Source organism: Manis pentadactyla, chromosome 5 (assembly GCF_030020395.1).
Source record: "Manis pentadactyla isolate mManPen7 chromosome 5, mManPen7.hap1, whole genome shotgun sequence".
Classification (NCBI taxonomy): domain Eukaryota; kingdom Metazoa; phylum Chordata; class Mammalia; order Pholidota; family Manidae; genus Manis; species Manis pentadactyla.
This window is the reverse complement of record NC_080023.1, coordinates 2,626,123-2,638,890: the sequence shown is the minus strand read 5'-3', so window position 1 is coordinate 2,638,890 and position 12,768 is coordinate 2,626,123. Positions and strand designations below refer to the sequence as shown.

General features: G+C 41.4%; 1 protein-coding gene across 4 annotated transcripts in view; it reads left to right on the top strand.

Moving 5' to 3' along the window:
• The window catches only part of HTT (huntingtin), a 240,355-nt gene that overhangs the window by 84,758 nt on the left and 142,829 nt on the right, over positions 1-12,768 (top strand). For all 4 annotated transcript variants that reach the window (XR_005031975.2, XM_036921270.2, XM_036921269.2 and 1 more), the window contains exon 6: positions 93-231. Coding sequence is in view for 3 of the 4 variants with exons in the window: in XM_036921270.2 (XP_036777165.2) it covers positions 93-231 (139 nt within the window). In the remaining variant the exon portion in view is untranslated. The remainder of the gene's footprint in view (positions 1-92; positions 232-12,768) is intronic.

Sequence of the window (12,768 nt, the reverse complement as noted above, 5' to 3'; positions counted from 1 at the left end):
TGGCTTTTGCCTGACAGACACTAAACAAATTGCTCCCATGCCCCGTGAAAGTAGATGTGGGAGAGTAACTCGGGCTCTTCTCACATTCACAGGCCTTACTTGGTGAACCTCCTGCCTTGCCTGACTCGGGTAAGCAAGAGACCTGAGGAATCTGTTCAAGAGACCTTGGCTACAGCTATACCCAAAATTATGGCTTCTTTTGGCAACTTTGCAAATGACAATGAAATTAAGGTATGATTGTTAACCTAAAGTCACAATCATGAATAAGTTCCATGGGGAGCTCAGGCTGTGGACAAGCAGTTCTTTGGGAGTACTTCTTGAGTTAAGTTGTGGCTTTATAATTTATTTAAAATCTTTTGAGTTATTCTGAGGTATTCTGAGAGCTTCTTTCCACTTCTTTCTTGTCATGGGATGAAGAGTTTGAATTGGGAGATGGTTTATAGATATAAATCCAAAAGGCATTTTTTCAGAGCAGATTGGTTTTTGGGGTGCTAGATTAGATTGACTCCTTGACCTGGTTGAGAAAGGGTGACTGTCCCAGGACTGCAAGTAGGAGAAAGCTGACTGGTGATCCCTCGTGAGTACGAATGCCCCACGGCTGTCAGGGACAGCTTGACTTCCTGATTGTTCTGCATCCAACAGGTAGCCTTCAGAGCTGCCTTAGTGTTTTGTTTATAGTGTCCAGAAATTGTGACCCTGTCTCATGGTCTGAGGATTACCGATTCTTGACCTTCTTTTTGTGGGTCAGTTCTGTGTTAGCATTTCTTTTGGTATTTCCCACCACATTTCTAAATAGCATGCTTATACTGCTAGGTTTGTATTTACAAATTTTTTTTTTACTATGGAGGAGTTGAACTTAACATGTTTATTATTGTACCTAAGTAAAGCCATACTAGACATAGCTAGTTATGTTTTGTGTTAGGATTATATTTTTTGGATAACACTGTGTTTTTCTAGAGTTAATAATTGCCTCTTTTTTATTTGGTTATTATTCTTTGGCCATTTATGTATTCTTTCACTTTCCAGCTGCTTTGCTGGTGTCTCAGTACAATTTTCCCCATGACAGATAACTTACTGGTCCATTTTCTCCACTGGAGTCATCTGCCTTGGGATTCTCCAGCTGTCTGCTCCGGGCAGTCAGGATGCTCTTTAGGTCTGTCGCAGGCACATGGACTTTTCCTTGCTGTCATCCTGAGAATTTCTTTTGCTGCTCTCCTCTTGGATGCCTGATTTCTGGATGCCATATCCTTTATCATTCTAGGCTTTTTACTCCCTTGTTTTGATGGAGCATATCCTTTAGTAGCTTCCTGAGGATAGATAGGAGGTAGAGTGTTTGCGATTTTTGCCTTTGTGAAAATGCCTTTGTTCCTCCCTCATATGTGGCAGGGAATAGAGTTCTGGAGTGGATGTCATCGTCTTCCCTGAGGGATGTAAAGACTTTGCTTCATTGTCTCACAGTCTCCAGTGTGGCTGGCGAGAAGTACTGGCCACTCCCTTGGCATCTGAGTGTGTCCTTCTTTAGAAGCATTCTGTTGTTTCATGCGGGGTGGTGTGCTGCATGCGGGGTAGGTCTTTAATTTGGTGCCTTCTCTCCTTCAGTTCCGGGAAGTGTCCTTGTATGTCTTTAATAAGTTCCCCTCTTTATTTTCTCCATTCTCTCTCTCTCTGAAATTTATTGAGCATTGGTCCTCGAGCACTGATGCACATTTGTATTATCTTTTATTTCTGTTTTCCCTTCCTTTTTTTTGTGCTTTTAGGAGGTATCCATCTCCAACCCTTGTATTTTAATTTTGTTCCTGCTGCTGTATTTTCAGTGGCTAAGAACTTTTTTTTTAATGTTTATTCTTTTATTATAAAATAATACTTGGTGTTAAAAATCCCAACAAGTACAGTGAATAAGTCATCCACTACTCAGAGAATGCCACTGTTAATATTTAGGTATATTTCATTCCAGGCTTTTTTTTTATTGTATATTTAAAGTTTTTTAAATCTGGGGATCACATAGCATAAACCATTTTGTAAACACTTCACAGTGTTTTTATAACTTTTCCCTGATTTGTTATATATTCTTCTGCAAGATGATTTTTAATGAATGTATTACATGTACCGATGCATCATAAGAACTTAACCAAATTCCAGTAGCTATCCATTAGGCAGTTCCCAGTTTTTGTCATGTACATATGTCTTTGTATACTTGCCCTGTGATTTCCACAGATACATTCCTAGAAATGAATTTTGAAAAGTAGAAGTAAAACCTTAAGATTTTCACTATGTGTTAACAAATTACTTTCCAGGAATGTACCAGTTTATAATCCCAAAAGCAATTATGAATGTCTGTTTTCCCATATGCTCATCAATCCTGGATATTGTCATTTATTTCAAATCTTTACAAAAGTGATTTTATTTAAAAAAACACTATCTTGTTTTGATTTGCATTTCTTTTTTTTAATTTTTGTATTAGCATTATTGAGGTGCAGTTAACAATAAACTGCACATATTTAAAGCGTACAACTTGACAACTTTTGACATACGTATACACCTGTGAAACCACCGCGACAGTCAACACAATGAGTACAGCCATCACTGCCAAAACATTCCTTGTGCCCCTTGGTAATGTCTCTCGCTTCCACTGCCCTGCCTCCTGCCCATCCACCTGGTCTACTTTCTGTCATTATAAATTACATTTTCTCAAGTTTTACATAAATGGAATTATACACTACATAAACTTTTTTTGCCTGGATTTTATTCAGCATAATTATTTTGAGATGTATCAATGTTGTTTTGGAGATGAATAGTTCATTCATTTTTATTGCTCAGTAGTATTGTATTGTGTATTATATACGACAATTTGTTTATCCATTCACCCATTGATGGACACTTGGGTTGTTTCTAGTTTGAGGCTATTATAAATAAAGCTGGTATGAATATTTGTGCACAAGTCACTGTGTGGACATATACTTATACTTCCTTTGAGAAATTCCTAGGAATAGAATGCCTGGGTTATATGATTTCAGTGTGTGCTTAAACTTTAAGAAACTGCCAAACTGTTTTTCAAAGTGGTTGTACCATTTTTCATTCCTACCAGCAGTATGCAAGAATGACAGTTCCTCCACAGCCTTGTAAACAGTTAGTGTGGACAATCTTTTAAATTTAAGACATTTGAATTTGGTTATAGTGTTATCTCATTGTGGCTTTTAATTTGCATTTTTCTAATAGCTGGTGATTTTTATTTTTTATTTTTTTACTTTGGTATCATTAATCTTCAATTACATGAAAAACATTATGTTTTCTAGGTTCCCCTCTTCATCAACTCCCCCCACATACCCCTTCACAGTCACTGTCCATCAGTGTAGCAAGATGCTGCAGAATCCCTACTTGTCTTCTCTGTGTTGCACAGCCCTCCCCGTGCCCCCCCACACACTATACATGCTAATCGTAAGGCCCCCCTTTCTTTTTCCCATCCCTTATCCATCCCGTCCCACCCATCCTCTGCAATCCCTTTCCCTTTGGTAACTGTTAGTCCATTCTTGGGTTCTGTGATTCTGCTGCTGTTTTGTTCCTTCAATTTTCCTTTGTTCTTATACTCCACATATGAGTGAAATCATTTGGTACTTGTCCTTGTCCGCTTGGCTTATTTCACTGAGCATGATACCCTCTAGCTCCATCCATGTTGTTGTGAATGGTAGGATCTGTTTTTTTTTTATGGCTGCATAATATTCTATTGTGTATATGTACCACATCTTCTTTATCCATTCATCTACTGATGGACACTTAGGTTGCTTCCATATCTTGGCTATTGTAAACAGTGCAGCAATAAACATAGGGGTGCATCTGACTTTTTCAAACTGGAGTGCTGCATTCTTAGGGTAAATTCCTAGAAGTGGAATTCCTGGGTCAAATGGTATTTGTATTTTGAGCATTTTGAGGAACCTCCATACTGCTTTCCACAATGGTTGAACTAGTTTACATTCCCACCAGCAGTGTAGGAGGGTTCCCCTTTCTCCACAACCTCACCAACATTTGTTGTTGTTTGTCTTTTCGATGATGGCGATCCTTACTGGCGTGAGGTGATATCTCATTGTGGTTTTAATTTGCATTTCTCTGATTGCAAGCGATGTGGAGCATCTTTTCATGTGCCTGTTGGCCATCTGGATTTCTTCTTTAGAGAAGTGTCTATTCAGCAACTCTGCCCATTTTTTAATTGGATTATTTGCTTTTTGTTTGTTGAGGTGTGTGAGCTCTTTATATATTCTGGATGTCAATCCTTTATCAGATCTGTCATTTATGAATATGTTCTCCCATACTGTAGGGTACCTTTTTGTTCTATTGATGGTGTCCTTTGATGTACAGAAGCTTTTCAGCTTGATACTGTCCCACTTGTTCATATTTACTTTTGTTTCCCTTGCCTGGGGAGATATGTTCATGAAGAAGTTGCTCATGTTTATGTCCAAGAGATTTTTGCCTATGTTTTTTCCTAAGAGTTTTATGGTTTCATGACTTACATTCAGGTCTTTGATCCATTTGGAGTTTACTTTTGTGTATGGGGTTAGACAGTGATCCAGTTTCATTCTCTTACATGTAGCTGTCCAGTTTTGCCAGCACCATCTGTTGAAGAGACTGTCATTTCCCCAGTGTATGTCCATGGCTCCTTTATCAAATACTAATTGGCCATATATGTTTGGTTTAGTGTCTGGAGTCTCTAGTCTGTTCCACTGGTCTGTGGCTCTGTTCTTGTGCCAGTACCAAACTGTCTTGATTACTGTGGCTTTGTAGTAGAGCTTGAAGTTGGGAAGTGAGATCCCCCCCACTTTATTCTTCCTTCTCAGGATTGCGTTGGCTATTCGGGGTCTTTGACAGTTCCATATGAATTTTTGAACTATTTGTTCCAGTTCATTGAAGAATGCTGTTGGTAATTTGATAGGGATTGCATCGAATCTGTGTATTGCTGTAGGCAGGATGGCCATCTTGACGATATTAATTCTTCCTAGCCAGGAGCATGGGATGAATTTCCATTTGTTAGTGACCTCTTTAATTTCTCTTAAGAGAGTCTTGTAGTTTTCAGGGTATAGGTCTTTCACTTCCTTGGTTAGGTTTATTCCTAGGTATTTTATTCTTTTTGATGCTATTGTGAATGGAATTGTTTTCCTGATTTCTCTTTCTGTTACTTCATTGTTAGTGTATAGGAAAGCTACAGATTTCTGTGTGTTAATTTTGTATCCTGCAACTTTGCTGAATTCCGATATTAGTTCTGGTAGTTTTGGAGTGGAGTCCTTAGGGTTTTTTATGTACAATATCATGTCATCTGCAAATAGTGACAGTTTGACTTCCTTACCAATCTGGATTCCTTGTATTTCTTTGTTTTGTCTAATTGCCGTGGCTAGGACCTCCAGTACTATGTTAAATAACAGTGGGGAGAGTGGGCATCCCTGTCTTGTTCCCGATCGCAGAGGAAAAGCTTTCAGCCTCCTGCTGTTCAGTATGATGTTAGCTGTGGGTTTATCATATATGGCTTTTATTATGTTGAGGTACTTGCCCTCTATGCCCATTTTGTTGAGAGTTTTTATCATGAATGGATGTTGAATTTTGTCGAATGCTTTTTCAGCATCTATGGAGATGATCATGTGGGTTTTGTCCTTTTTATTTATGTGGTGGATGATGTTGATGGATTTTTGAATGTTGTACCATCCTTGCATCCCCGGGATGAATCCCACTTGGTCATGGTGTATGATCCTCTTGATGTATTTTTGAATTTGGTTTGCTAATATTTTGTTGTGTATTTTTCCATCTACGTTCATCAGGGATATTGGTCTGTAGTTTTCTTTTTTGTTGGGGTCTTTGCCTGGTTTTGGTATTAGGGTGATGTTGGCTTCATAGAATGAGTTTGTGAGTATCCCCTCCCCTTCTATATTTTGGAAAACTTTAAGGAGAATGGGTATTGTATCTTCTCTGTATGTCTGATAAAATTCCGAGGTAAATCCATCTGGCCCGGGGGTTTTGTTCTTGGGTAGTTTTTTGATTACCGCTTCAATTTCGTTGCTGGTAATTGGTCTGTTTAGATTTTCTGTTTCTTTTTGGGTCAGTCTTGGAAGGTTGTATTTTTCCAAGAAGTTGTCTGTTTCTCCTAAGTTTTCCAGCTTGTTAGCATATAGGTTTTCATAGTATTCTCTAATAATTCTTTGTATTTCTGTGGGGTCCGTCGTGATTTTTCCTTTGTCATTTCTAATTCTGTTGATGTGTGTTGACTCTCTTTTTCTCTTAATAAGTCTGGCTAGAGGGTTATCTATTTTGTTTATTTTCTCGAATAACCAGCTCTTGGTGTCATTGAATTTTTCTATTGTTTTATTCTTCTCAGTTTTATTTATTTCTTCTCTGATCTTTATTATGTCCCTCTGTCTACTGACCTTAGGCCTCATTTGTTCTTCTTTTTCCAATTTTGATAATTGTGACATTAGACTATTCATTTGGGATTGTTCTTCCTTCTTTGAATATGCCTGGATTGCTATATACTTTCCTCTTAAGACTGCTTTTGCTGCGTCCCACAGAAGTTGAGGCTGTGTGTTGTTGTTGTCATTTGTTTCCATATATTGCTGGATCTCCATTTTAATTTGGTTGTTGATCCATTGATTATTTAGGAGCATGTTGTTAAGCCTCCATGTGTTTGTGAGCCTTTTTGCTTTCTTTTTACAATTTATTTCTAGTTTTATACCTTTGTGGTCTGAAAAGTTGGTTGGTAGAATTTCAGTCTTTTGGAATTTACTGAGGTTCTTTTTGTGGCCTAGTATGTGGTCTATTCTGGAGAATGTTCCATGTGCACTTGAGAACAATGTGTATCCTGTTGCTTTTGGATGTAGAGTTCTATAGATGTCTATTAGGTCCATCTGTTCTAACCTGTTGTTCAGTGCCTCTGTGTCCTTACTTATTTTCTGTCTGGTGGATCTGTGCTTTGGAGTGAGTAGTGTGTAAAGTCCGCCAAAATGAATGCATTGCACTGTATTTCCTCCTTTAATTCTGTTAGTATGTGTTTCACATATATTGGTGCTTCTGTATTGGGTGCATATATGTTTATAATGGTTATATCCTCTTGTTGGACTGACCCCTTTATCATTATGTAATGTCCTTCTTTATCTCTTTACTACTTTCTTTGTTTTGAAGTCTATTTTGTCTGATGCTAGTATTGCAACACCTGGTTTTTTCTCTCTGTTGTTTGCATGAAATATCTTTCTCCAACCGTTGACTTTTAATCTGTGCATGTCTTTGGGTTTGAGGTGAGTTTCTTGTAAGCAGCATATAGATGGGTCTTGCTTTTTTATCCATTCTATTACTCTGTGTCTTTTGATTGGTGCATTCGTTCCATTTACATTTAGGGTGATTATTGAAAGATATGAACTTATTGCCATTGCAGGCTTTAGATTTGTGGTTACCAAAGGTTCGAGGTTAGCTTGTTTACTACCTTACTGTCTGATCTCACTTGCTTATTGAGCTGTTTTAAACACAGTCTGATGATTATTTCTTTCCCTTCTTTTTCCTCCTCCTCCATTCTCCATATGTTGGGTGTTTTGTTCCGTGCTCTTTTTAGGAGTGCTCCCATCTAGAACAGTCCCTCTAAGATACCCTGTAGAGGTGGTTTGTGGGAGGCAAATTCCCTCAACTTTTGCTTGTCTGGGAATTGTTTAATCCCTCCTTCACATTTAAATGATAATCATGCCAGATACAGTATCATTGGTTCAAGGCCCTTCTGTTTCATTGCATTAAATATATCATGCCATTCTCTTCTGTCCTGTAAGGTTTCTGTTGAGAAGTCTGATGATACCCTGATGGGTTTTCCTTTGTAGGTGACCTTTTTACTCTCTCTGGCTGCCTTTAATACTCTGTCCCTGTCCTTGATCTTTGCCATTTTAATTATTATGTGTCTTGGTGTTGCCCTCTTTGGATCCCGTCTCTCAGGAGTTCTGTGTACCTCCGCAGTCTGAGCAACTATTTCCTCCCCCAGTTTGGGGAAGTTCTCAGCAATTATTTCTTCAAAGACAGTTTCTATCCCTTTTTCTATCTCTTCTTCCTCTGGTACCCCTATAATGCGGATATTGTTCCTTTTGGATTGGTCACACTGTTCTCTTAATATTGTTTCATTCCTGTAGATCCTTTTATCTCTCTCTATGTCAGCTTCTCTGCGTTCCTGTTCTCTGGTTTCTATTCCATCAGTGGCCTCTTGCATCTTATCCATTCTGCTTATAAATCCTTCCAGAGTTTGTTTCACTTCTGTAATCTCCCTCCGGACATCTGTGATCTCCCTCCAGACTTCATCCCTTAGCTGTTGCATATTTCTCTGCAGCTCTGTCAGCATGTTTATGATTTTTATTTTGAATTCTTTTTCAGGGAGACTGGTTAGGTCTGCCTCTGCAGATACTTTCTCAGGTGTAACTATCTTGGACTGGACCAGATTTTTTTGCCTTTTCATGGTGATTGCAGTGGCTGTAGGCAGGTTGCGGGTGTGTCAGCTGGGAGAAGAAAGTCCTTTCCTGCTTGCTGGATGCCTTGCCCTTCTCCGCTGCCTGTGACGGCTACCTGCACTCCTGGAGCAGCCACCGGGTTAATCCCCTAAGCTGCTGTGGGCAGGGTGTCCGTCAGAGCAGTGCGGAGCCCTGCGGGAGGTGGCAGGCACTCCAGGTGTACTCCTCTGTGCTAGCGGCAACTCTGCCGGGCAGCTGTGTGGCAGCAGCGGCCTTTGGGTCTGGTCTGGGCGGCTGTGCATTGGGCTGGGATTCCGGTCAGGTCCTGGGAGCGCGCCTGCTCCCTCTGGCTACGCTGCCAGTGCACGTGGGGCTTTTCCACGCAGGCTTCTACTGGGCTCTGGCTTCACTGCCACCGGTGCGCGCGATCCATGCCCGGGCTGTTCGGTCTCGCTGCCGAGGGCTAGCCCTGCAGTGCACGGATCTGCTCTTAGTTCCTTCAGCACTTCTGCCCCTGACGTGCACTCCCACTGTCCTGCTACTGGGCCCGTGTGTCGGGGTCTGTGCCAGTTGGCAGAGCGACTGGCAGGCTGCCTAGTCCTGTGAGTGGCTTCAGAGCTGCACTGACTCCGTTTAGGGTGCCTAAGTTTCCCCAGTATTCCCAGCTGCCGGGACAACTTCGTCCAGCTATGGGGTCCCTGTCTCTTTAAGACTTGCAGAAAGCACTTGCTTTTCTTTTGTCTCAGGGGTGCCGGTTGCGGGGACCTGCCCACAGGTTTTGCTTTTCCGTTTCTCTAATATCCAGCACCCTGTGCACCTTGTGTCTGCGTTCCTAGTGTGGATTTCTAGAGCTGGTTGTTTAGCAGTCCTGGGCTTTCACTCCCTCCCCATTCTGACTCCTTTCTTCCCACGGGGTTTTGGGGTGGGGCTGCGTTCGGGTCCAGCCTGGCCGCGGCTTGTATCTTACCCCCTTCGTGTGATGCTGAGTTCTCGCAGATGTAGATGTATCCTGGCTGTTGTACTGCATCCACTGGTGTCTCTTTTAGGAATAGTTGTATTTATTGTATTTTCATAAATATATATGTTTTGGGGAGGAGTTTTCCTCTGAACTACTCACGCCGCCATCTTCCAGTGATCCCTTACATATATTTCTTGATGTCTATTTTTATTTGGTCATTGATCCATTGATTATTTAGGAGCATATTGTTAAGCCTCCATGTGTTCGTGAGCCTTTTTACTTTCTTTGTAGATTTTATTTCTAGTTTTATACCTTTGTGGTCTGAAAAGTTGGTTGGTACAACTTCAGTCTTTTTGAATTTACTGAGGCTCTTTTTGTGGCCCAGTACATGGTCTATTCTGGAGAATGTTCCTTGTGCACTTGAGAAGAATGTGTATCCTGTTGCTTTTGGATGTAGAGTTCTATAGATGTCTATTAGGTCCATCTGTTCTAGCGTGTTGTTCAGTGCCTCTGTGTCCTTACTTATTTTCTGTCTGGTGGAGCTGTCCTTTGGAGTGAGTGGTGTGTTGAAGTCTCCTAAAATGAGTGCATTGCCTTCTATTTCCTCCTTTAGTTCTGTTAGTATTTGTTTCACATATGCTGGTGCTCCTGTGTTGGGTGCATATATGTTTATAATGGTTATATCCTCTTGTTGGACTGAGCCCTTTATCATTATGTAATGTCCTTTATCTCTTGTTAATTTCTTTGTTTTGAAGTCTATTTTGTCTGATACTCGTACTGCAACACCTGCTTTTTTCTCTTTGTTGTTTGCATGAAATATTTTTTTCCATCCCTTGACTTTTAGTCTGTGCATGTCTTTGGGTTTGAGGTGAGTCTCTTGTATTCAGCATATGGATGGGTCTTGCTTTTTTATCCATTCAGTGACTATGTCTTTTGATTGGTACATTCAGTGCATTTACATTTAGCATGATTATTGAAAGATATGTACTTATTTCCATTGCACGCTTTAGATTCATTGTTACCAAAGGTTCAAGGTTAGCTTCTGTACTATCTTTCTGTGTAACTTAACTCGCTTATTGAGCTATTATAAACACTGTCTGGTAATTCTTTATTTCTCTCCGTTCGTATTCCTCATCCTCCTTCTTTATATGTTGGGTGTTTTATTCTGTGCTCTTTTTTGTTTTCTTTGACTGCTTTTGTGGGTAGTTGATTTTGCTTTTGCCTTTTGTTAGTATTTGGTTGGTCTGCTTTCTTTGGTGTGATTTTATTTTCTCTGGTGACATCTATTTAGCCTTAGGAGTGCTTCCATCTAGAGCAGTCCCTTTAACATACCCTGTAGAGGTGGTTTTGGGTGGCAAATTCCCTCAACTTTTGCTTGTCTGGGAATTGTTTAATCCCTACTTCATATTTAAATGATAATCGTGCTGGATACAGTATTCTTGGTTCAAGGCCCTTCTGTTTCATTGCATTAAATATATCATGCCATTCTCTTCTGTCCTGTAAGGTTTCTGTTGAGAAGTGTGATGATAGTCTGATGGGTTTTCCTTTGTAGGTGACCTTTTTCTTCTCTCTGGCTCCCTTTAATACTCTGTCCTTGTCCTTGATCTTTGCCATTTCAATTATTATGTGTCTTGGTGTTGTCCTCTTTGGATCCCTTCTGTTGTGGGTTCTGTATATTTCTGTGGTCTGAGTCACTATTTCTTCCCCCAGTTTGGGGAAGTTTTTAGCAATTATTTCTTCAAATAAACTTTCTATCCCTTTTTCTCTCTTCTTCTTCTGGTACCCTATAATGCGATTATTGCTCCTTTTGGATTGGTCACACAGTTTTCTTAATGTTGTTTCATTCCTGGAGATCCTTTTATTTCTCTCTGAGTCTATGAATTCCTGTTCTCTGGTTTCTAATCCATGGCCTCTTGTATCTCATCCATTCTGCTTTTAAATCCTTCCAGAGATTGTTTTATTTCTGTATTCTTCCTCCTTCGCTCTTGCATATTTTTCTGCAAGTCTATCAGCATGGTAATGACCTTACTTTTAAATTGTTTTTTAGGAAGATTGGTTAGGTCTATCTCCCCAGATTCCTTTTCAGGGGAGACTGTCTGGTTTAATCTGGTCTGTAGCAAATTCTTCTGCCTTTTCATGGCGATAGAGGTAGTTGGGGGGAGCTGGCGCGTGTGTTAGCTTGGAGAAGTCCCTTCTTGCTAGTTTGTGGCCCTCCTCTCCTGGAAGAACGGCGACCTCTAGCGGCCTGTGCTGGGCAGCTGTGCACACACGGCGTGTCTGATTCTTGCCCGGCTGCTGTGAAGGGAGCTCCAAGCGTGGTTGCTGTGGGCGTGGCCCCTGCCTCTATGGCAGAGTCCGGCCAGAGGGCGAATGGGCAGGAGGCTGTTTATCTCCGTGAAAGGCCTCCGAGCTGCGCTGCCGCCCAGGGGGTTAGGGAGCCCAGAGTTCCTCGGGTTCCCAGCTGCTGAGCTGAGTGCTGGGATGCCTCCGTCCAGCTGTGGGGTCCCTGTCCCTTTAAGACTTTCAAAAAGCACTCGCTTTTCTTTGCCCCAGGGGCGCTGGCTGTGGAGACCTGCTCACAGGTCTTACTGTCCCATTCCCTTAGTATCCAGCACCCCATGGACTGCGTGTCCGTGCTCCGTTATGGGTGACTAGGCTTGGCTTTTAGCAGTCCTGGGCTCCCACTCCCTCCCCACTCTGACTCCTCTCCTCCTGCCGGGAGCTGGGGTGAGGGGCGTTCAGGTTCCACCAGGCCGTGGCTTTTATCTTACCCCCTTCGCGAGGTGCTGAGTTTTCGCAGGTGTGGATGTCATCTGTCTGTTGTCCTGTATGTTCTGGTCTCTCTTTTTGGAATAGTTGTGTTTGTTGTATTTTCAAAAATATATATGTTTTTGGGAGGAGATTTCCACTGCTCTACTCATGCCACCATCTTGGCTCCCAGCCTCTCGGCTAAGAACTTTTGTGTTCAAAGTGTTCTCATCTTCTTGTTTCACTAGTGTACTCTCTTATCTTTTTGAAGACACTGGTTACAGTTTTCTTAACAGCTTTCTTTCACCTCTCCATTGCCTGTCTCCTCTGACCCCCTCTCTTCTGTTTGTTTCGGTCTTTCTGTTTTGTGTTAGCTGTTATCCATGTACATTTTAGCGAGACCCTGAAAGCTTATTGGCAGCAAGTGTGTGGCAGGGTCTGTCCCCTGGGGGGCTTCCTGAGGTGACGGGTAGTGGGCCTGCTTTTCCACTGGGTATCTTTAAATGGCAGTATCAGTAAGTCTTTTCCTCATGAACCAGTCAATATCCCTAGAGAAAAATTCCTCATTCTTCTGCTTGGAGGCCTGGTTGTATTTGTCCTGGGACCCTGGGGTGG